A 24784-nucleotide genomic window follows, 5' to 3' on the forward strand; every position below is an offset into this window, starting at 1 on the left:
CTGCATTGAAAAGCTCCCTGCTTCAGTTCCCAGGTATCTCCTGGCAGCGCTGCAGGAACAGAAATACTTGTTCCAGAGACCCTCACCTGGTTGCCACTAAGCAGACTTATGCTACCAGTGGGGCTTTGCCTGCTAATCATAATGATCAAACAGGCCAGTTAGGAATGAAGTTGCTCTTTCAAGTCACCTGGTCCAAAGGGCTATTTTATAGGTCTCTGTGTGAGAGAGAGAACAACAGAGACTTAGGGAAGCTGGACGAGAGAGACGCGCTCTCCCAATCACCTTCCAGAAGTGACTCCAGCTGTTTAATTTCCGAGGCAACGCTTTAACCCAAGCGTACACGACCAAGCAGATCCTTAAGAGACATGGCTAGGGCTATACAGTCATACCTCGGGTTACAGACGCTTCAGGTTGCGCGTTTTTTGGGTTACGGACCGCCAAAACCCGGAAGTACCAGAACGGGTTACTTCCGGGTTTCGGCGGTCATGCATGCGCAGAAGCACTAAATCGCTTTTGCGCATGTGCAGAAGTGCCGAATCGCAACCTGCGCATGCTGTGGGTTGTGAATGCTGCAGGTTGCAAACGTGCATCCCGCACGGATCACATTTGCAACCCGAGCGTCCATTGTATACCTAACAAAGAAACTGGTTTGATCACTTTAGCAGTCTCCTTTTCTATTAATATGATTCTTACTCTTATTCTTATTTACATCCTGCCTTTTTCCCTGATAGGAGAAAAAATCACAGGTTTGAGGAGGATTGCAAAAACCCCCAATTTAGTCCACCTCAAACCTACAGTGGTACCTTGGAAGTCAAATGGAATCTGTCCCGGAAGTCCGTTCGACTTCCAAAATGTTCGGAAACCAAAGCACGGCTTCCAATTGGCTGCAGGAAGCTCCTGCAGCCAATCGGAAGCCGCAGAAGCTACGTTGGATGTTCGGGTTCCAAAGAACATTAGCAAACCGGAACACTTCCCTCTCACCCACTCTTCCTTTCCGTCTTCTCGCCCCTGCAGTTCGGTCAGTGCCCAAACCAAGAATGGTGCCACACCTCTCTATTTAGCTTGCCAGGAGGGCCACCTGGAAATCATCCAGTACTTGGTCAAGGACTGCGGAGCGGACCCCCACCTACGCGCCAACGACGGGATGACCCCTCTCCACGCCGCTGCCCAGATGGGCCACAACACCGTCATCGTCTGGCTGGTGAGGGCTGCTCAGGGCTGCAGCGAAGGCTGGGCATGAGAGGGATCAGAACGCGGGGCCCAGTAAGGCTGCCCAAGCAACATTCAAGTGGTCACCTATAAGCAAATTGCATTTGTTTGCATTTGTATCGGAATCCTCTCCAGTGGCACTTGCTGGAATGGAGCTTCTTGGCCTGTTTTATTTCAGGGGTTGGGGGGGTTTATCCTGCCTTCTCTCTCTCGTTCATTCTCTCTCTCTCATTCCTTAAAAAAAATTAATTGAAAATTTTCAGCATAAAATACAATAAGAATCGAACTAGTCTACAGAACTAGAATAGTGGGGGGAAAGCAAGCAAGAGAGAGAAAGACAGAGAAGACACTCTACCACATTTACCGTATTTTTCGCTGTATAAGACGCACCAGACCACAAGTCGCACCTAGTTTTTGGAGGAGGAAAACAAGAAAAAAAATATTCTGAATCCCAGAACCCAGAACAGCAAGAGGGATCGCTGCGCAGCCTGCATTCGCTCCATAAGATGCACACACATTTCCCCTTACTTTTTAGGAGGGAAAAAGTGAGTCTTATAGAGCACAAAACGTGGTATATAATATATATCCTGCCATTTATCTCTCATTCCTCAGATGAGCTTCACGGATATCAGCCTCTCCGAGCAAGACGACGACGGTGCTACCGCCATGCACTTCGCCGCCAGCCGAGGCCACGCCAAAGTTCTCAGCTGGCTGCTTTTGCACGGAGGGGAGATCACCACGGACCACTGGGGCGGGACCCCCTTGCACGACGCAGCTGAAAACGGGGAGCTGGAGGTGAATCCACAAGCGGTCGGCCTCGCGAGTGTCTTGTAGGGAGGGCCGGGACGCAAAGCAATTTGACGGCCAGGAAGAGAAGTAGGAAGAGGGGCTGTGCAGTTGCTGTGTGGTCTGTAGGGGCAGAGAATAGGGTCTGTCCTACCCTGTAAGTGCATGGAATTTTATCCAGGGTTGCTTCTCAGGCCACATTTGCAGTATGCATTTGAAGCACTTATCATACCTCTTGCAACAACCCCGAAGAATCCTGGGAGCTGTAGCTTATTATGGGTTCTGAGAGTTGCTAGGAGGCCTCTCCCATTTCCCTGCTGGAGCTACAGTTCCCAGAGTTCCCTGTCAAAAGAGATCAATCGTTCAAGCGCTCTGGGAATTGCAGGTCACTGAAGGAGGATATGGGGCTCTCAGCACCAAACTCTCAGCACCGTTACCAAACCACAGCTCCCAGGATTCTTTGGGTGCAGAAATGATTGCTTAAATTACCATCATAATGCTTCAAATTGGATGCTGTGAGTGGGGCCTCAGTTCAGCCAGAAGTCCCTCGTTCAGCCATAAACCCACAAAATGTTGTTAGCTGGTTGCTATCTCCCTGCCTTAGCGTGCAGAAACCATGTCCGTGAAAGAAGGCGAAGTCTGATCTACCTTGCAGAGTTGTTGGAAAGATTTCTGACTAATGTATGTGAAATGCATAAGGCACTTAAAGAACCCCCAAATATTCACCGTATTTTTCGCTCTATAAGACGCACCAGACCATAAGGCGCACCTAGATTTTGGAGGAGGAAAACAAGAAAAAAAATATTCTGAATTCCAGAAGCCAGAACAGCAAGAGGGATCTGGCTTCTGCGATAGCCTCTGGCTGTTCTGGCTTCTGGGATAGACGCGCCAAGCCTCTTCAGGGCAGCGGGATGAAGGCTCCCCCTGCCCGGAAGAGGCTGCGCACGGCTAAGGCAGAAGCCAGGACAGCAAGCGGGATCGCTGTGCAGGAGAGGCACTGCACAGAGAGGGAGAGCTGCGCAGCGCCCCTTCAGCGAAGGAGCCCCTTCTGTTCCTCCTCCGGCTTTGCAGGACAGGCACGTCGCTAAAGGGGCACTGCGCAGCTCTCCCTCTCTGCACAACGCCATTCGCTCCATAAGACACACTTACATTTCCCCTTACTTTTTAGGAGGAAAAAAGTGCATCTTATGGAGCGAAAAATACGGTAATGGCAAAAACAGCTGATGAGTACTGATGGAGCCAAAACAAGGCTATGGCGAAACTAGAGGGAGATATCAACGTCCTGGGGTGGGGGGTGGGGTGCGTTCATGAGGTTTGCAGAAGTACAGGGTTTTGAAAAATAAAAAACAACAAAACCTCTTAGAATCATAGAATTGGAGAGTTGGAAGGGACCCTGAGGATCATCTAGTCCAAACCCCCTGCTATGCAGGAATATGCAGCTGTCCCATACGGGGATCGAACCTGCAACCTTGGCGTTATCAGCACCACATTCTAACCAGCTGAGCTATTGGTGTAAGAGGTTTTTCTTTGCCTTAAGAGGGCAAACCACCCCAAGAAACATAGTCCGGAGAGGAATGTCAAGTGTCAGCTGGAAAAATAGGCTTGCTAGGTCTAGTTACAGCTGATACAAGAGGCAACTTGGCTAAGTGGCTGCAACCCTAAACAGGTGGACTACAGGGATGTCCACCTGGTTTAGTATTGTCCGCACTGACTGGCAGCAGCTCTCTAGAGCTCCAGGCAGTAGTCTCTCTAAGCCCTGCCTGGAGATGCAGCTGGGGATTGAACCTGGAACCTACTGCTGAGCTGCAGCCCTTCCTGAGAATGAGTGTACATGTTTAGAGGTGAGGAAGACACGCTGCAACATTTTGTTGCAGATACCAAAGCATGAAGAATAGAGTTGTCCTTTATGGAAACAGGACTCTGTGAGGCTGGGGCAGTGATCTGGAGATATATGGGGGCATGGCTGGGCCCCAGAATGCTGGGTAGGGACATGCAAGTCTCCCCGTATCTCCAGGTAAAATTGAAGGGACCCCAAGAGTCATCTAGTCCAACCCCCTACAGTGCATAAAAGGGAACTTTGGAGGTTTGCTGCAAAAGAAGGAAGCTCTGGGCTAGAACAGATGATTCTCTGGCATGCCATAGCTTGAGAAGAAGGCAGCCTTGTTCCTTTCGAGGCTTGATGGTGGTCCTTCCTCCCGTGGGCTGACTGCCTTTCTCTTCTCCTCTCAGTGCTGTCAAATCCTCGTTGTGAACGGCGTAAACTTGGGCATCCGCGACCAGGATGGCTACACGGCGGCCGACCTTGCAGACTACAACGGGCACCTGCATTGCGCCAAGTACCTGCGCACGGTGGAAAACATGGTGAGAATCATGTCAAATAGCCCAGAGATGCATTTTAAATAAAAGCACACATTCTACTCATGTAAAAACACACTGATTCCCAGACCGTCCGCAGGCCAGATTTAGAAGGCGATTGGGCCAGATCCGGCCCCCGGGCCTTAGTTTGCCTACCCATGCTCTAACCACTACTGCATGTTGGCAATCATGAAGTGTGACCAGGGGTGCCAACTTCAATAAAATATGGTGGGGGGGGGGCTCAGGCAAGCGCTGCCCCACTTAGTTGATCACATGACTCTGTCGATGCATACCATTTGAGTGACAATGCCCATCAACTTGGAGAGGGGCAGCCCCCTCAAATATTTTATGGGGGGGGGCAAAACCTCCTCGGCCCCTAGGAGTTGGCTCCTATGAGTGTGGCAGTCATGAAATGATGGGCCCAGCCCATGTGAACCATTCCTGAGCAGTAGGAGGTTCTTCGGCAGAACCAGATGCAGATGGGCACTTGCACTCCTCTGATACGGATCATCGTTCTGCCTTTGTGGGCCATTTTGTGTGTGTGTGTGTGTGTGTGTGTGTGTGTGTGTGTGTGTGTTACATGGGAATGACTTCAGGTGCATGGAACAGCCCTCCCTCCCTGCAGGCTCTCCCTTCCTACAGCTCCACTCTCACACTCAACTCCCCTGCCTCCCCATTGGGAGGACAAAAATATTTCTTGAGCAGGTGGAGGAGGCCAATGGGAGGCTGGCAGCTGGTGTGTTACCCAGGGCAGCCGGGCTAATGATGCCCAGCAGGGCTCGCAGAAGGGCTGCTGTCACTCAGCAGCCCCCCCGGGGACACAGCCAGTGCTGTTGTGTTATGCTTTCCTTCATGCCAAGGAGGTCGGACCGAAGGGTTGGGCTGCGCCAGAGCCGAGCAAGGGGACCAGGGGCTTTCCAGGGATCATGGGCAACGTAAGCAAGGGGGGGTGTCCTGGTGTGTGTGTGTGTGTGTGTGTGTGTGTGTGTGTGTGTGTGCCTGTTGTGGGATGTGCCAAGGAGTCTCCAGGGCGAGTGTTAGCCTGGGGCGTCGCATCTGGGAAGGATGTGATGCAGAATTACAGCCCGGTGGAAAACCTGTGAGTGGGGTAAGGGAGCCGGCCAGCCTAAATCAAGGGGTCTCTTGAAACACCCTCCAGGGATCCCCATGTGGTGCCTCCTCCCTCTCCCCCCCCCCTTTCAAAAGCCACTTTTCCATGTTGGCTTTAACCCCTTAATCCCCAGCTGAAGCCATCCATCTGTTCTCCAAACTTTGCCTCGGCATCAGCTCTCAAGGCTTTTGGTCTTGGCTTCTTCTTCTTTTTATCAGCCCCATCTTTGTATTTATACCCTGCCTTTTCATTGTCAGGGACCGATGCAAGTGAGTCAGTATGGTGTAGTGGTTAGAGGGTCAGACTAGGAACTGGGGAGACCAGGGTTCAAATCCCCACTCAGCCATGAGGAAGACCTACCTCACAGGGTTGTTGTGAGAATAAAAATGAGGAGAAGAACGGTGTATACCACCTTGAGAGAAGGTGGGATATAAACGCAATAAGACGAATAAATAAATTGGAGAAATTTTAACTGTGGTGCTGTATAAAAATCATTTTTCTTGGGATTCTTACCCATGATTGGCCAGGGAAGTCCTCTCCAACTTGGCAAGAGTTGGCCTGTCCCCTGTCAAGTGCAGAGCCCCTCTTTAGATGCAGACACAGGGAGTGTGGTCTAGTGGTTAGAGCGGGGTCAGCAAACTTACCGCGCCTCGGGATGGTGTCTCCAGTGCCGATCATGTGGCAGGCTGGAGGGCGGGGGAGCGCGTGTCCATACACACACATGCTATTTCCAGCACACTTCCGACCCGGAAGTGCACAGAAAATAATGCTTGCGCATGTGCAAATAACGCTTGTGCATGCGCACAAGCTATTTCCGGTGCTCTTCCGACCCAGAAGTGGGCAGCCGTGCAGCGCAGTACCGGTAAGAGTGGGCGGCAGGGGCTGCTGCGGGCTGGATAAATGAGTCCCTTGGGCCTTATCCGGCCCGCAGGCCTTAGTTTGAGCATCAGAGTAGAACCTGGGAGAGACCAGGGTTTGAAACCTCAACTTGGCCACAAAGCTCACTGAGCAACTTTGGGCCTGTCACTGCCTCTCAGAATAACCTACCTTACAGGGTTGTTGCGAGAGACAAATGAGGAGGGGGAGAACCACGCACCCCCCCAGACTTCCTTGGAGGACAGAAGGTGGGGATAGAAGTGCAACCACCCAATAAGCCAGGCGGACCCGTTTTCGAGGAGGGGGCCACCTGAGCGTGGCCTGGTGCGGAGTGGCTCCTTTCTCACCTCTAACTGACACTTCTGGCCTGTGGCTTGCAGAGTGTGGAGCACAGGGTCCTTTCGCGGGATCCTTCGACGGACCTGGAGTTCAAGCAGCCGGACTCTGGGATGTCGTCGCCCAACACCACCATGTCTGCCCCGCAGGCCCACTTTGACCTCGGGTCCCCCAGCAGCACCCTCTCCAACTACGACTCCTGCAACTCCAGCCAGTCTAGCACCGGGGAGAAAAGGAACAGTCAAGGCTGCAGTAAGTATCCCTTACACATACGTATGTGTGTGTGTGTGTTGGGGTCTGTTTGCCCTTCCCCACTTGCCATCTGTTGCAAAGTTGCTCTTGGGAGTGGGAGGTGGCGGCAGGGGTGGGGGTGTTAATTCATCGCACCATCGATTTGCAGAGTTTGATCTATTTGTTTTTTATCCATCAAACTTACATGCCGCCTTTCATCTAAAGCTCTCAGGGTGGGTCACAGAATAAAATGCATGAAACACAAGTGAACAATCAAACCGAAACCACGAAGCAATAACCCCTGTGTTTGCACATACACATTTAAAAGACTGTAGCATATTAATCTACCCAAGGCCTGGTTGAAGAGGAATGTATTTGCCTGGCGCCTACAATATATATAATGAAGGCGTAATAATAATAATAATAATAATAATAATAATAATAATAATAATAATAATAATAATAATTTATTATTTATACCCCGCCCATCTGGCTGGGCCTCCCCAGCCACTCTGGGCGGCTTCCATAAAAACCAAAAATACAGTAAAATATCACATGTTAAAAACTTCCCTGAACAGGGCTGCCTTAAGATGTCTTCTGAATGTCAGGTAGTTATTTATCGCTTTGACATCTGATGGGAGGGTGTTCCACAGGGCGGGCGCCACTACCGAGAAGGCCCTCTGCCTGGTTCCCTGTAGCTTTGCTTCTCGCAATGAGGGAACCGCCAGAAGGCCCTCGGCGCTGGACCTCAGCGTCCAGGCAGAATGATGGGGGTGGAGACGCAAGGCAAACTTCCCTGGGGAGTGCATTCTACAAACTGAGATCCACTACAGAAAAGGGACCTGGAGGATCATTTATTCCAATGCAGAAATCTCAACAAGATCATATCTGACAGATGAGAGCACCCAACCTCTGCTCTTCTTTCTCTGTTTTAAAAATTTTAGATCAGTTTTCTTTGATCCTATTTTACCATGAAAAAACTTCAACAAAATCTTATGACAAACCCAACCTCCACTTAAAAACCTCCAATGAATCATAGAGTTGGATGAGACTCCAAGGGTCCTCCAATAATAATAATTTTTATTTATACCCCGCCCTCCCCAGCCAAGACCAGGCTCAGGGCGGCTAACACCAGATATAAAACAATTGATTGAAATACAACTTAAAGAACAAGATTAAAATACAACATTAAAATGCAGCCTCATTTCAGCAGAAACTCAAAAACTTTTTTTGGGATGAAAATGTCAAGTCTTCACCAAGGCTAACTATCCAGACTGGTCCTACGTGGGCCAGAAAAAAGCCAGGGAAGTCCCCAAGTAGGAGCTCCATCACAGAGGGAAAAAAGAAAGAGGGGGAGGGGATCAAGTTAATTCCAAGCCAAAAGCCAGGCGGAACAACTCTGCCTTACAGGCCCTGCGGAAAGAAATCAAATCCTGCAGGGCCCTGGTCTCATGAGACAGAGCGTTCCACCAGGCCAGAGCCAGTGTTGAAAAGGCCCTGGCTCTGGTTGAGGCTAATCTGACTACCTTAGGGCCCGGGACCACTAGGGTGTTGCTATTTATGGAGCTACTGCCCACCAAACCCTCTGCCCGCCCCCTGCAATGCAGGGATCACAGCTAATGAATCCCTGGCAGACGGCCTTTCAACTTTTGTTTAAAAACCTCCCATGGAGGAGAACCCGCCTCCTTCAGAGAGAGTCTGTTCCACTGCTGAACGCCTCTTAAGAGTCAGAAAGTTATTCCAAAGGTTTAGTTGGAATCTCCTTTCCTCTCATTTGAATCCACTGGTTCTGATTCTTCCTGGTGGAGCAGCAGCAGAAAACAAGCTTTCCCCTTCTTCCATGTGACGGCTCTTGAGATATCTGACGATGGCTCACATTTCCCATCTCAGTCTTCTCTGCTCTAGGCGAAACATCCCCAACTCCCTCAACCTGTCCTCATAAGGCTCAGTTTCCAGAACTGGCCACACATACAGATCAGGGCCAAGGGAAGAGTGCCACCTTGTGGCACAGATTTGTGCCTCATTGCCAGGCTACTAGATAACGTTACCAGCACAGCAGCAAGCAATGCCTGCATTTCCAAAAGCTGCTATGCTTTCTTTTGAAAATAATTTCAAATAAGGACGTTGCGAAGAGGTTAATTGGTCCTCCCTTTTAAAGCCACACAGGCTCAGGGTGAGCCAAAGCAATCTTTCACTAATTGCACCTGCTGGAGACAGAAAACTGGAGAAGGTTCTTGCCTTCAGGCTTTGTGGGCTTCCTGGATGTTTCTGATTGGACACTGTAGAAAGATGTAGAGATGCTGGAGTTAGGTGGACCCAACAGGGCTCATCTTGTGTCTCCCATATGTTGTGCACCGATTTTTGGAGACCTCTGCTACGAAATGTGGAGAAGTGCAAATTTCCAAGGATGTTTCAAAGGACTGCAAATGAATTTTATTATTTCGGTCACAGACCAGTTCCAGCCCACATACAATATCAAGGAAGTCATAAAACATGGTAGGGATATATTTGAATTTGCAATTAGGTATAACAGGGATAATACAGATAAAGCAACAGTTAAAAATATATATAAATTAAAACTTAGTCACTAACATATAACCTAAAATTATCATTTAAGGCCTTAATAATTATGATAAGCACAGCTTGTTCCCTATGTTTTATGGAAATCACACAGAATTTGGCTACCCTTAACGTGATTTCAGGATCCTTGTCCTCTACCAAGGATTTTAGACATTGAAGTTTGGATTCATTGGTAGATTTTTGCATAGCAGGGGTAATAAATACTGAGCATATATCCCCGTAGAAACGGCAATGTAACAAAGCACGAGAGACAATTTTTACCTCCATTAAATCCACAGGGGCAGACTCGTTCCACGTATGGTTTACCCTTGAATCTGCCTTGCAATAAGGCAGATGGCAGCATGTTGAATCTAGCAAGGGTAAATGACTGTCTGTAGACTGCAAATGTCAAAGGGTATTTCAAAGGCTGTTTTAAAGCATCACAAATTTCAAATAATATTTCAGTCTGCACTCTCTCTTTCTCTCTCTTCTGACTCCTTTCTCCAGGAGTTCCCGGTACGACGATCACAGATATGCAAACCTACATGGACATGCTGAACCCCGACCTCGCCCCCGGGAACAGCAAGAAGGGGGGTGAGGCCTCCCCACCCCCACCTCCAAACTTCCCGGCGCCTCCCCCGCCCCCCGACACCAAGGTGCTCCCTCCCCCTCCTGGCTACCCGGCGCCAAACCCCCCAGAAGTTCAGCACACGGCCGAGATCTACGTGCAGGCGAAGAACAATCTCCGCCACGTGGAGAGTGAAGCCCTCAAGAGGGAGGTAAGGCCCAGGATGCCGCAGGACCCTTTGGAGAAATGCTAAGCTTTGTGCCAGAAGCTGTCTTGGCTTTCTCTTGCAGTTTCTTGGTGCGACGAAGGAGATCCCAAACTGACCTTGAGTAGGTGGGAAGCCCAGCAGTGACATAAAGGGTGCATAGGATTCCTCTGGGGTCAAGGTTTTCAAACATAGGAAGCCCCCTCAGTCACCCTGTTATAAACCTGGGACCCTCCAGATATTTTGGACCACAGCTGGAGGGCACCAGGTTGACGAAGGCTGTTGTAGTTGTCTATAGAGCAGTGTGTCCCAAAGCAGGCGGTGGTATTACCTAGCGGGGCACTAACAGGCAAGGGGGGGGGACAGAAGGTGCAAATGGCTTCGAAAAGCTGGTATCACCAGATCGAGTTCACCAGTGTTGTTGGCTTAATTAAACTACATAGTTTTAATTGGATCCTAAATAAATAGTTACTGTGTTAAATTTTATTGCACTGCTGTATTGGGTTCTGCAAACGATGACTCTGAATTATGCTTTTTTAATGTATTAGGGTAAGGGGCAGTGAGGATGAGTTTATGTTGGCCTAATAAGGTTTTGCAACTACTGTTTTTGCAATGCTTTGTTATGTTTTTGTATATACCGTATTGGCTCAAATATAAGACACACTCCCCCCCCCCTCCAAATTCTGATTGTGAAAAGTGTGGCTTATATTCACGACCTTACCATATCGCGGCATAAACAGCTGCCCACGAGAGCCATTGAGGGTGCAGGACAGCAGCACCCATCCTGACCTCGTCTCCCAAGCCTCCTCTGAGTTGCCGTAAGGAAGGGGGAAGGGAGGGAGACTGCCGGCCAAGCAGCATGCCTCCCCCCCCGAAGCAGCCCAGGAGTGCAGGGCAACGGTGCGCAGTCCACCCGCCGCTCCCAAGCCTCCCCCAGCACCAGCTTGGCACCGGCTTGGGAAGCAGGGTGCTGAGAACCATTGCCAGCCATCTCCTGTTCAGGGCAGTAGTGCCGGGAGGCGGGCCACACCAGCAAATAAACCTTGAATTTTAATGGTGCGGCTTATTTGCGGGTGCGTCTTATACTCGGGCCAGTACGGTACTGGAAGACACCCAGTCAGATGGGCAGGGTACAAATAATAACATCATCATCATCATCATCATCATTATTATTATTACTGCTGTAGAGGTTTGAGCACATGCCTGGTTGTGCTTGTTTAGGGAGCAGGTTGTTCTTCCATCTCAGATGGTTTTGAACACGGCTTGAAAAGTCAGGAAGTGCAGTTTGGAAGTGATGCTGGATGCACCTTTGGAGCTGAAGGTGGAGAGGACCACCTTTGGCCAGCTTAGTCAGGTCCCTGCAAGAACCTGAGTGTCCTTTCTCTGAGAGAACAAAAAAAGCTGATTCTCCTTACTCCAGTCAGACATGCTGCAGTTACTACGGCATTGGATCGCTGTAGGGGCTTCGTTTGAAAAATATTGGGAAGTCCTCACCGAGCCAAAACACAGCTGCTAACTTCTTGACCTAAAGTGGAACCTGTGATGCTGTACCAATTTTACCAGTCTGTGAGCCCAGTTCATAGGGCGGGCCACTACATTTAAAGCATTGCAAACCAGCTCGGGACAAGGATCCTTAAAGGACTGTCTGCTTCTGGACGCCTTAGCACTTGGGACGTCAGGGGAGGCCTTTCTGCATTTCCCATCAGACCTGCATGCACTAGGCAGAGATACTTCCCCACCTTAGTTCCCAGAAGATCTGGCTGACTCTTCCTTAGGGGGAAATGTTGATCGTTGCAACAGGCCCATGGCTTGGCCAGTCCTTCCACTGTTCTCTTCTCCCCACTTTGTGAAGGGATTTCTGTCTGCTCTGCTGGTTGAATGATGAATGCTGCTCTGCTTTTCCTTCATGGGATGTTTTTGCTAATCTTAACCATCTGGAACTCCAGAGCTGGGACTGGCTGGCCTATGTAATACTTGAGTTGACTCCAGCTCCCTACAGAGACATCTCCTATAGGCACCTCAGCAGGGCTCCCTGGAGCTCTCCAAGGTGCTGAATTGCTCTCTGGTTGACTGGGACATTGACTGCCTCCCCTGAGAACCCCAGAACTGGACACAGTCTCATGTTGTGGTATGACTCTGCACCTTGGCGCAGTGTCCTACTTGCTCTGAAATCTCCCCAACTTGTGGGTGCTCTCAGAACCCCCAAAAACCTTGTCGTTCGATCAGAAAGATCTTTCTGTGCCTCTTGCTCTAAGTATGGAGGGTTGAGACTCTTCTCAACACTGAGCTTTCCCAAGGGTTACTGGGCAAATGTCTTCCTCCATCCTTTCCTCCCTTCACACAGAGTTTACTTTCCTGGCTTGTTACCATCCAGAAAGAATTCCCCATCGGTCCCTGCTGTGCCTCCCATGCTGAGGCAATGCTTTGCTTTCTAAGTATCTCTTCCTTCCAAATCTGTGCTGCTCCTCTGGCATCTGCTTCCTCTGCCCAAGAAGGAAAGTGCCTTCCACACAGCTGTGAGGCTCTGTAGACACACATTTCAGCTGGGCCAAGCCTCTGACAAACCCCAGCTGCAGCCAGCCTCAGGCACTGAGCATCCCCTAAAGGGCACCTCAGCCTGCATCAGCCTGCCCTTCCCGGACTCTTTGATCTGTGGGGGAGGTTCTTCTCATAGTCCCATGATTGAGGGAGATGCATCAGGAGAGTGACATGAGACAGGGCCTTATCTGTGGTGGCCCCACAGCTTTGAACATAAGAACAATACTGCTGGATCCGGCCAATGGCCCATCCACTCCAGTATCCTGTTCTCACAGTGGGCAACCAGATGCCTACAGGTAATGAGAAAGCAGGATCCAAGCACAAAAACACTCTCTCCTGTGGTTTCCGGCAACTGGTATTCAGAAGGATTGCTCTCCTGGAAGGAATTCCTGCAATTGACTTTGCTGGCAGCTTGGCACCAGGTTAAGGCCTACCTACTATATCCGTTTGCCTGTGCTTTTCTTCTGGGTTGCCAGTATTGGTATCTGTTGTTGTAAGGTCTGCTCCTCAAGATGATCTTAAGGCTGATCTCCAGTTGGTTTTAGGTATGTTTTATCTGCTCCGTCTGACTTGGGATTTTTTGTTTTAGGTGTTTGTATTTTAACTGATTTGTAACATCCTTTGAAAACATACCTGAAAGACCACCTCCTTCCCTACAGTCTTTCCCAGGTGCTAGGATAAACAGAGGGGTTCCTCTTGGTGGTTCCACCTCCCTCAGAAGTTCAAGGGGTGGTGGCAGCAGCCCAGGAGAGGGTCTTCTCTGTGGTGGCCCCTAAAGTGTGGAACTCCATGTACACACAGTGGTGTTCCTGGCCCCTTGACTACACAGCTTCTGGCAAATGCTGAACATGTACCCTGACCTGTGGCATATTTCATTCTTGTGAATGGAATATGTTTCAACTGTTTTTAATTATGAATATTCATGGATTGTAGAATTATAGAATTGTAGAGTTGGGAGGGATGCCAGGGTTCATCTTGTCCAACCCCTTGTAATGCAGGAATCACAGCTAAAGAATCCCTGACAGATGGATTCTGTTTGAAAACCTCCCAGGAAGGAGAATCCACCACCTTCCGAGGGAGTCTCTTCTCCTGGGCAGCTCTCACTGTCAGAACGTTCTTCCCAATGTCTATTCAAAATCTCCTTTCTTGCCATCTGAATCTTTTGGTTTGGGTCTTCGCCTCTGGAGCCACAGAAAACAAGCTGCCTCCACCTTCCATGTGACAGCCCTTTTGATATTTGAATAGTCACGATATTTTAAATAGTTGTAACCCACCTCAGGGTGAAGGGTGGGTAATAAAACGATAGTGGAGATCGTGGGTGGGTTTAAAGTATTGTTGTTGTTTAGTCGTGTCCGACTCTTCGTGACCCCATGGACCAGAGCACGCCAGGCACTCCTGTCTTCCACTGCCTCCCACAGTTTGGTCAAACTCATGCTGGTAGCTTCGAGAACACTGCCCAACCATCTCATCCCCTGTCGTCCCCTTCTCCTTGTGCCCTCCATCTTTCCCAACATCAGGGTCTTTTCTATGATTCTATGATTCTATGATTCTATGATTCTCATGAGGTGGCCAAAGTATTGGAGCCTCAGCTTCAGGATCTGTCCTTCCAGTGAGCACTCAGGGCTGATTTCCTTAAGAATGGAGAGGTTTGATCTTCTTGCAGTCCATGGGACTCTCAAGAGTCTCCTCCAGCACCATAATTCAAAAGCATCAATTCTTCAGCGATCAGCCTTCTTTATGGTCCAGCTCTCACCTCCATACATAATAATTAAATAAACCTTCCAAAGCTCAGCTTCGACCTTTTCAGACAGAACACCCCACGCCTGCCTGACACAATCCTGTCCTTTCCCATTCCTCTCTCTTGTCTTGGGATGGTGATGGAGTGCAAGCGGTCTTGGTCCCCGCTTGCCTGTCTATGATGTGAAGCGACAGAGGGGCTGTCAGGAACAATAGCTGGTTTGTTGGCCCCACTCCTCCTGGCTGACTCACCACAACAGGCTGCAGTTAGGAAAAAAATTGATGGCTCCATTTGTAATTTGGTTAATTGCACCGGCCCTTTCATTCCCCCTTAGCCCTGGTTTGGGGCTCAGGAATGCGGTTCGGTTTGCAGACTCAGCAGCTTGGAAGTGGCATGGCTGCGGCTGTGACTTTTAGAACCACAACCAGGTCCCTTTCTGGCAGACTGTGATGGACTTTAAAAAAATAATAAAAATGAAGGGAAATAAATGGTATCTGAAGAAGTGTGCATGCACACGGAAGCTTATACCAAGAACAAACTTAGTTGGTCTCTAAGGTGCTACTGGACAATTTATATATATATATATTTTGGGAAATAAATGGTTCATTGAGTCCCTTGAGGTCTCTTGCTGGCTGCTGAAGGATTTGGAAGGCTGGCTCCTCAGTGGCAAGTGACTGAATGCAGGGATAGGGGAAGAATTGAGCCATGCTGGGTGTCCCTTGCCGCATGCAGTCTCTGAGATCAATGGCTGCGTCTGGAAGACACAATAAGCAGAACACTCTAGAATGCTGCATCCTCTGATATTCATGCCAAGCCTGGTCAATTAAGAAGGTTGTTGCCAACTGAGATTTCGAGCAGACCCAGTGGAATGAAGGGACCTAAGTTAAGCATGTCCATGAATTTCCATGGGTCTGTTTCCCTCTCCAAGGGTGGCCCCATGTAGAAAGCGTTACGGCAGTCTAGGCTGGATGAGAGCCATGCATGTATAACTGTGGCAGGTCCATTTCCAAATGGGGACACAGCTGGTGGATGTTGCCATTGGAGGACCTCTCTGCATTCTCTCCTCATCATCTCACTGCCAAATGGTTGGCTGGTGTAACGCACGTATCCCAAATCAGATGCCCCCGCAAGGGTTGAGCGAGCCCAGCCCACTAAAACTATGTGCAATTCAAACACACTGACAAGTAAAGCTGCACTCTGAGACCTACATAATTTCCGCACATGTTAATATTTTCCTCTGGTTTTGCGTCATGTATCCTGCAACTTGCTACTTTGCACAATTTATTCTGTGCTGCTGCTGCTGGTTATGGGAAGGGAAGCCAGCAGTGGTTCCCAGATCACTGGAACATCTAATTCTTCTTCTCTGCCTGCTAAGGTTTCAACAAGCAGATTTCTATTGTGGGCTCGAAACTTGCTTCTTAAAATGGAAGCTGAAGTTTCTAATAAAATCACATTTTCTTTGCCCCACATTCTACACTTTCCCCCTGCAATATACAGGCTTTCTGATACTGGAAAAGTTTTGCACTAACTCCCACAATCTAGGTAATAAGGACAGGGGAATCCAGCATCTTGGTTTTAAAAAAAAATTGCAAAAGGAATAGATGAACTGAGAATTACAGAAATCCCTTTTTCACAATCACACAAACCCTTTAATACTGGCATGTGTTAATGGTTGGACAGATCTGTCTCAGGCCTTTGTCTACTTCATTTATTTATTCACAAATCCAACTCATTTTGTTTCCACACCAATCTGCTTATACAGTGGTACCTCTGGTTACGAACTTAATTCGTTCCGGAGGTCCGTTCTTAACGTGAAACTGTCCTTAACCTGAGGTACCACTTTAGCTAATGGGGCCTGCCGCTGTGCTGCCACTGCCGCGCGATTTCTGTTCTCATCCTGAGGTAAAGTTCTTAACCCAAGCTACTACTTCCAGGTTAGCGGAGTCTGTAACCTGAAGTGTTTGTAACCCGAGGTTACCACTGTATTTATTTTTTAAGGAAAGCATGAAAACGTGCTTTAATATTTTTAAAATATGGATTTGTGTATGTGTTTTAAACTAACCTATGCATTTCAGTGTGTTTTTCAACCAAGAACTATCCTGCAAAATTTGGAGCAGTGCAAAAATTGAAGGGCAGTCTGCATTTCAAGCTATGTACTGGTCATGGAGCTGCAAATCTGATCAGCTCACTTTAAAACGTGGACCATATAAAGTCCTCAAGCATTTGTTATGTGTGTTTCGGGGGTGGGCTGTGGGCACCCCTGAAATATTAATATTAATAATAAGAATTTTATTATTTATACACCACCCTTCCTGCTGGGTTTCCCCAGCCACTCTGGGCGGCCTCCAGCAAATATAAAAACATAACAAGTTGTCAAAACTTTAAAATCTCCTGATACAGGGCTGCCTTCTAAAAGTTGTGCAGTTCTTTATCTCCTTGACCTAGAAGAAGAAGAAGAAGAAGAAGAAGAAGAAGAAGAAGAAGAAGGAGGAGGAGGAGGAGGAGGAGGAGGAGGAGGAGGAGGAGGAGCAGCAGCAGCAGCAGCAGCAGCAGCAACAACAACAACAACAACAACAACAACAACAATTTATTATTATTACCCCGCCCATCTGGCTGGGTTTCCCCACCCACTCTGGGCGGCTTCCAGCAAAATATTAAAATACAATAATTCATCAAATATTTAAAACTTCCCTAAACAGGACTGCCTTCAGATGTCTTCTAAAAGTCAGATAGTTGTTTATCTCTTTGACATCTGATGGGAGAGTGTTCCACAGGACGGGCGCCACCACTGAGAAGGCCCTCTGCCTGATTCCCTGTAACCTCACTTCTAACAAGGAGGGAACCGCCAGAAGGCCCTCAGCGCTGGACCTCAGTGTCTGGGCAGAACGATGGGGGTGGAGACGCTCCTTCAGGTATACTGGGCCGAGGCCATTTAGGGCTTTAAAGGTCAGCACCAACCCTTTGAATTGTGCTCGGAAATGTACTCCGCAGGGAGGGCGCCATTGCCAAGAAGGCCCTCTCCCTGTGCTGAAACACAGCAAGAGGGGCTGTGTGTTTCTCTGATGCCTGTGGAAACACCGATGCAAAAGGGGACATGCCCCCATTTTGAAAACGGACATTTGCTTTCTTAGGGCCTTGCTGCATAGCTACAAGATTTAAGGTGTGCTTTTGTCAGTGGCTATGCCGTTACAAGGATACACCACCTCAGAAAATGGTAGACCTGGAAGTTTCAAGCAGATATTGACTGTCTATCTACCAGGGATTCTTTAGCTGTAATTCCCTGGATTGCAGGGGGTTGGACTAGATGACCCTCGGGGTCCCTTCCCGCTCTGCAATTAGCTGTTCTTTCAGGCTACGCCCCACACTTGGGAACCTAAGGAACCAATCCTGAGCCGGAGCCTTTGGCAAGGGCCATTGTAGCTTGGTGGTTAGAGTGCCTGCCTTGCAGGAAGAATGCACCAGGTTCAATCCCCAACACAGCCAGTTCGGGCTGAGAAAGATCCTGGGCCCAAGGCCCTGGAGATCTGCTGCCAGTTAATGGAGACAATGTTGAGCTAAGTGGGCCGATGGTCTGATTCGGTAGAAGGCAGTTTGCTGTGTTCTCAGCATCTAGCTCCAGAGTACCTACACCGATGGGCAGCAGCTCTCCAGGTTTCCAGACTCAGGTGTATCTCCCATTCCTACCTGGAGATATTGGGAGTTGAGCCAATGGCCACCTTCTGCATGCAAAGCATTCAGCTCTCACCCCTTCGCCAAGCACTGGAGGGGGGAGGTCTTACCACCTCCTTAGGAAGACAGGGCCAGATCCACCCTCTGCCTCTGACATGCAGGTGTGTGTGTGTGTCTGTGCACATGTGTAGGGTGAAGATACAGTGTCAGGCCCTGCTTGAGGAAGTGCATCCAAGGCCGAGGGTCTATTGTTGGCGGCTGGATTGTGTGGCACAGATACCTTTGCTGGGAAATAAATACACAAGTCTCCAGTTTCTCTGCAATGTGACCCCTCTTCCCCCTGCACAGCTAGCGGCACAAAGGCCTTAAACCTGCAGCATTGGGCTTAGGCAAAAATTCCTTAAATCATCCGCTTTGGCAGCCGCTCATTCCCCTCTATTAGCGTCTTGCGGGGGGGGGCAGGGAGTGTTGGCGTCTTAGGGCTGGTTTACGCAACCAGCAGGACCAGGCGCTGAAGATTTAATCTGATTGGCTGAGGTGACCCAAGTGATTTATTTATTTATTTTGCTGCCGTTGTTAAGTGCTGCATACCCTAATGACGTCATGAGTAAAAATTTACTTGGGTCGCTGCAGCCCAGTTGAATCAAACGGCAGTGGGAAGCAGGGCAGGTTTGCATGTATGTAATGTAGGGGTTAGAGTGTTGGAGTAGAAGCCGGGAGACCTGAGTTCGAATTCTCCTCTCAGCCACTGTGAAGCTCAGTGGGCGACCTTGGGCCAGGCGCTGCCTCTCAGCCCAACCTACATTACAGGGTTGTTGTGGGGGGGGGTTAAAATGAGGAACCATGTATGTCACTGTGTGCTCCTTGGAGGGGAAAAAAAGGTGGGATATACAGTCATACCTCGGGTTACAGATGCTTCAGGTTGTGTTTTTTTAGTTACGGATGGACCGAAACCCGGAAGTACCGGAATGGGTTACTTCCGGGTTTCGGCGGTCGCGCAGATGCGGTGCTGCGGGTTGCGAACGTGCCTTCTGCACGGATCACGTTCACAGCCCAAGCATCCACTGTAAGTGCCACAAATAAAATAAATGCATTTGTTTGCTGGCTGCTTTTGAGTATCTCCTTTCGGAGGGGAAAACAGGGCAGAAAAACTTGATAGGAAAGTGTAAAAGAAATAAATACGGCCTATAAAACCTAAGCCAGGGACAAATTTTGCAGTGGAACTGTTTTGAGGGTGGAGTGTGTGTTCCAAGATTCATAGAAGCATAGAATCTGAGAGTTGGAAGGGACCTCAAAGGTCATCTGGTCTAAACTGCCACAATGCAGGAATCTCAGCTAAAGCACACACTGCTGTCCTACCACCTACCATACAACAAAATGATTTTCTTGCAAGGCTGCAGCCACCTGTGCCTTGATAAGATTTTGCTTGCCTGCGTGTTGGGAGCTGAGCAGCAACAAAGCGCTTTTCATGAGACTGCATAAGACCCTGTGGCATGCAGTTTGCAGCTCCCATCATTGAAACCGCTGCAAAATTCCCCAAATCATTTGATTTGATTTTAAAATGAAAATGGTTTGGGAAGAGGTTTGCTTCCCAGAGTGTGCATGCCACTTTTACTTATCTTCTTTATTTAAACAATTTATATACCGCTGAACTGCAGTCAGCTCTAAGCGTTGTACAATAAATATAATGCAGAAAAGGTTTTTTGTGGGGGTTTTTTTAAAGTAGCATATGAATAGCCAGGGCTAGCAATAGGCTGTCCCCATCTGGTGAAACACTTTTCTTGGGTTTTCTGACACAGTACAAAAACCTAGCAGTACCAAAATAAAAAGGGAAATAAATTCCAACAAACTGAAGATGTGATTTTTAAAAAAAACCCAATTGGGATAAAAATAGTTACAAAGTAGCATGAAGACATATGGAAAAATAAATATAATTCTATGGAGGCCAGTAACAGGTAAAAACAAATAAGTGTGTATCTGCTAATATCGAAAGCAAAATAATTCAAATGCTATCCGTGTATTCTGACAAAATCCTGACAATCTGAACAGTTGTAACTCCAGATTAGAACAGAAACCAAAAGGGATTTAGACCAAATGCATCTTCTTCTGTGCTCTGTGGCGTAAGAGCAGTTTGGCAGAGAAGCAAATATAAAATTGTGCAAACATTAAACCAATTGTAATATATACAAATGCAAATAACACCACCAATTGGGGCTATTAACCACGTAATGCTTATCTAGCCTTTGAGTGCCCCAGACAAGTCAATTAATATATGATCCAGCCAAGTTGGCTCTCAGTGGAAGCTGCCCTTCCCAAACGGAGCAAGAATCTTAAATTATTTCCACTAACGAACCACCCCTGGACTCCTGGCCTGGCCCCAGATGTATGCATAATAATTGGCTTGTTGTTTGTATCGTTATATTTGACGTTCTAAGCTATTGTTTTCCCAGTAGTGATGTATGGAAGTGAAAGCTGGACCATAAAGAAGGCTGATCGCTGAAGAATTGATGCTTTTGAATTATGGTGCTGGAGGAGACTCTTGAGAGTCCCATGGACTGCAAGAAGATCAAACCTCTCCATTCTTAAGGAAATCAGCCCTGAGTGCTCACTGGAAGGACAGATCCTGAAGCTGAGGCTCCAATACTTTGGCCACCTCATGAGAAGAGATGACTCTCTGGAAAAGACCCTGATGTTGGGAAAGATGGAGGGCACAAGGAGAAGGGGACGACAGAGGATGAGATGGTTGGACAGTGTTCTCGAAGCTACCAGCATGAGTTTGACCAAACTGTGGGAGGCAGTGGAGAACAGAAGTGCCTGGCGTGCTCTGGTCCATGGGGTCACGAAGAGTTGGACATGACTAAACAACTAAACAACAACAACAACAATTTGACATTTTACCAAACAGCTTTTCGGTATGTGGTACAGAGACTCCTGATGAAGACCAAGGTCAAAATGCATCAGAAGAGCCTGCTAGATCAGGCCAGGGGCCCATGTAATCCAGCATCCTGTTCTCACAGTGGCCACCCAGATGCCCCAATTGGGAAGCCCACAAGCAGGACCTGAGCACAGTGTCACTCACCCTCTCTGTGGCTTCCAACAACTGGTATTCATATACATTTATTGCCTCCAGCTTAGTAGCCATCGATGCATTTGGGTTTCGTAATGATCTTGAGTTATATCTGTTCAGATGGTTGATATATTTTGTGGTGCCTTGTGAGTTATATGATTGTTGCTATTTTGTCAGTGTATGCTGTTTGCATTGCTTTTGAGATTAGTATAATAATAATAATAATAATAATAATAATAATAATAATAATAATAATAATTTATTTATATCCTGCCCATCTGGCTGGGTTTCCCCAGCCACTCTGGGCGGCTTCCAACAGAATATTAAAATACAATAGTCTATTAAACATTAAAAGCTTCCCTAAACAGGGCTGCCTTCAGATGTCTTCTAAAAGTCTGGTAGTTGTTTTTCTCTTTGACATCTGGTGGGAGGGCGTTCCACAGGGCGGGTGCCACTACCAAGAAGGCCCTCTGCCTGGTTCCCTGTAACTTCGCTTCTCGCAGTGAGGGAACCGGCAGAAGGCCCTCAGAGCTGGACCTCAGTGTCCGGGCAGAATGACTGGGGTGGAGACGCTCCTTCAGGTATACTGGACCGAGGCCATTTAGGGCTTTAAAGGTCAGCACCAACACTTTGAATTGTGCTCAGAAATGTGTATACAGTGGTACCTCGGGTTACATAAGCTTCAGGTTACATACGCTTCAGGTTACAGACTCTGCTAACGCAGAAATAATACCTCGGGTTAAGAACTTTGCTTCAGGATGAGAACAGAAATCGTGCACTGGCGGCGCGGCAGCAGCAGGAGGCCCCATTAGCTAAAGTGGTGCTTCAGGTTAACAACAGTTTCAGGTTAAGAACGTGTGTGTGTGTGTGTGTGTGTGTGTGTGTGTGTATACACATTTTTAATTGTTATTACAGTACAATATAACTGAAGTACTCTGTTTGGCCCAGCATGCCTCCAGGCTGAATGGACCTTGCACAGGCTGTGATCCCTCATTTAAGCTGTCTTCAGTCTTCCTGGGGGGGAAAGAGAGAAAGCTGCCTCCGCTCCAGCTTTCAAGGGGGATTCAACAGAATCCTGGCTGAATCACTCCACAAACAATGCCTGAATTAACCCAGATAATGATCCCAGCAGCTGGAGGTGCATTAACTATTGAATACCTCTCCTTTCAATGTGGCTTAGCGGGAAGAGGAAACCGCCTAAGCAGAAAAGAGGAGAGATGGAGGAGGAAAACGTGGAGCAGAGAAGTCAAATCTTGCAACAAGCGAAGCTGAATTTCTCTTAGGGAGCCATTGAGCTTTTCCCAATGGCCTGTTTATTGAGCAGTCATCCTTATCTGTTGGCCAGGAGATGTTAGATGGCGTTGTGTTGAGTCTTATCCTACACTATCCAGGACATTTTCCCATAACTTTTCTTTTTGTAGAAAAAAAAAAGTCTGAACTTTGGGGGAAGTGGGCTTGTTGTGCGAAACCTCCCAGGCAACTATATTATCCCAACCTAATTTTGCTGATATGTGATGGGATCCCACCGGAAAATGGCGACAGTCTGGAAGTACCCCTTGTTTGCATTAGGGTTGTGAGTCCAGTTTGACTCCTCTTTGGGATCGGTTTTGCACTGCAGACTGCAGCAGAAGTGGTAGGACTGCAAAGTGCCTGAGGCTCATGGGTTGACAGCGACCTGTGTTAATTTGTTGCATTGTTTAGGTGGCATTCCACTAAATTTTACTCACTGAACTGAATGGGCCATAGTTGTGTTTCTTAATTTCAGTGGATCGCCTCTGAGTAAAACTTAATTGAATACTGCTCCCCCTTTTTTTTGCTTACCAAGATGGACAGTACTGCTATTTTTATTTTTTCAATTCTTTGTTCTCTTCGCATGATCTACTAGGAGCTCATGCAAATATTAAACCAAATCAAAAGTGCAAGGTGGGAATTAAAGAAGGCAAGTAACACACATGTTTAAGTAATGCTCCCTGCTACAGTGGTACTTCGGTTTTTGAATGTTTCCATTGATGAACATTTCGGAACTTGAACACCATAAACCTGGAAGTAAATGCTTCCATTTTATTTCTTTTTTAATCATAATTTTATTGAATTTTTACAATTTTATCATCATCACAATCATTATTTCAAAAACAAAATACATTATACACCCGTCCTCCCAGTGACTTCCCTCAACTTCCTTTTCTGGGTTTTTTTGGCATTTTATCTCTCCCTGCTTATTGGTTATTTCTTATTCTTTAAAAAAGTTAAAATAATTATTATTCTCATCATTTTAACATCCTGTTTCTATTTCTACATTTTATTTTTTTAATTGCAAGTGTTTATTCAAACGCTGCAAGTGAGTCCGTTTCTTTACATTGATTCTGTAAATATAACATAAATGGTTCCCAGTCTCTTAAAGTCTTTATTGTCTTTGTCTCAAAGTCTTTCCATTAATTTTGACATTTCAGCGTATTCCATCAGGTTTCCTTGCCATTCTTCTTTAGTTGGTATTTCAGGACTTTTCCATCTTTGTGCTAGCAATATCCTAGCAGCAGTTGTAGCATACATGAAAAAAAATTTCCTCTCTTTTGGTAAATCTTGACTTGAAATGCCTAACAAAAAGGCTTCTGGATAAATGCTTCCATTTTCAAACATGCCTCGGAACTCGAACGGTCTTCCGGAATGGATTACGTTCAAAAACTGAGATACCACTGTACTGATTTTGGCAAGCCGCTGATGGAGACTAAAGAGTAGGGTAAAGGTAAAGGTACCCCTGACAGTTAAGTCCAGTCACGAACGACTGGGGTTGCAGCGCTCATCTCGCTTTACAAGCCAAGGGAGACGGCATTTGTCTGCTTCTGCAGACAGTTTTTCCAGGTCATGTAGCCAGCATGACTAAGCGGCTTCTGGCAAAGCCAGAACAGTGCCCGGAAATGCTGTTTACCTTTCCGCTGGAGCAGTACCTATTTTTCTACTTGCACTTGACATGCTTTCGAACTGCTAGGTTGGCAGGAACTGGGACCAAACAACAGGAGCTCACGCCGATTGGCAAATCCAAGCGGCGCAGTGGTTTAAACCACAGTGCCACCCACATATCTTAAGAGTAAGGTAGACAGGCTTTAAATAAATAACAATGAACATGTTTTTCAAGGCGGTGGACAGAAGGACTTGCCCTGGGGCTTAGTGAGGGCAGCAGGCCAGGCAAGAGTGACAGTTTTAGCTCCTCATTGGTTCTTTGACCTGCAGCCTTACACAACAAAGTGTATTCAAGTGCTAGGGGGGTGCATATAAAATCAGGCTTGTGATCTGGGACGCCAATAGCCGGGGGAAGAAAGGGTCTTTTCACACATTCTCTGAGGCCTTGTTGTCTAACCACCAGCCAGGGTAGGCTCCTGGCCTTTGGACAAGTTCTGGGCCAGGCATAAGCAAAGCACCTCCTCTCCCTCACAGCTGCAGTCCTGCTTCTTCCAGCTGGTTGTACTTATGCAAAGCACATTTGCATCATCCGGGCTCCGCTGGGTCCTGCAGAAGCAGAGGAAAGGTGTGAACTTGCT

At 47.7% G+C, this 24784-nt stretch overlaps 1 protein-coding gene across 1 annotated transcript in view; it reads left to right on the top strand.

Annotated features, from left to right (window-relative positions):
• ESPN (espin) overlaps window positions 1-24784 on the top strand; it is a 111840-nt gene that overhangs the window by 36778 nt on the left and 50278 nt on the right. The window contains exons 3-7 of the mRNA XM_081201486.1: window positions 1015-1201; window positions 1822-2004; window positions 4225-4356; window positions 6718-6925; window positions 9971-10242. Of these exons, the coding sequence (XP_081057612.1) occupies window positions 1015-1201; window positions 1822-2004; window positions 4225-4356; window positions 6718-6925; window positions 9971-10242 (982 nt within the window). The remainder of the gene's footprint in view (window positions 1-1014; window positions 1202-1821; window positions 2005-4224; window positions 4357-6717; window positions 6926-9970; window positions 10243-24784) is intronic.

Source organism: Podarcis bocagei, assembly GCF_964188305.1.
Source record: "Podarcis bocagei genome assembly, chromosome: 7".
Classification (NCBI taxonomy): Eukaryota; Metazoa; Chordata; class Lepidosauria; order Squamata; family Lacertidae; genus Podarcis; species Podarcis bocagei.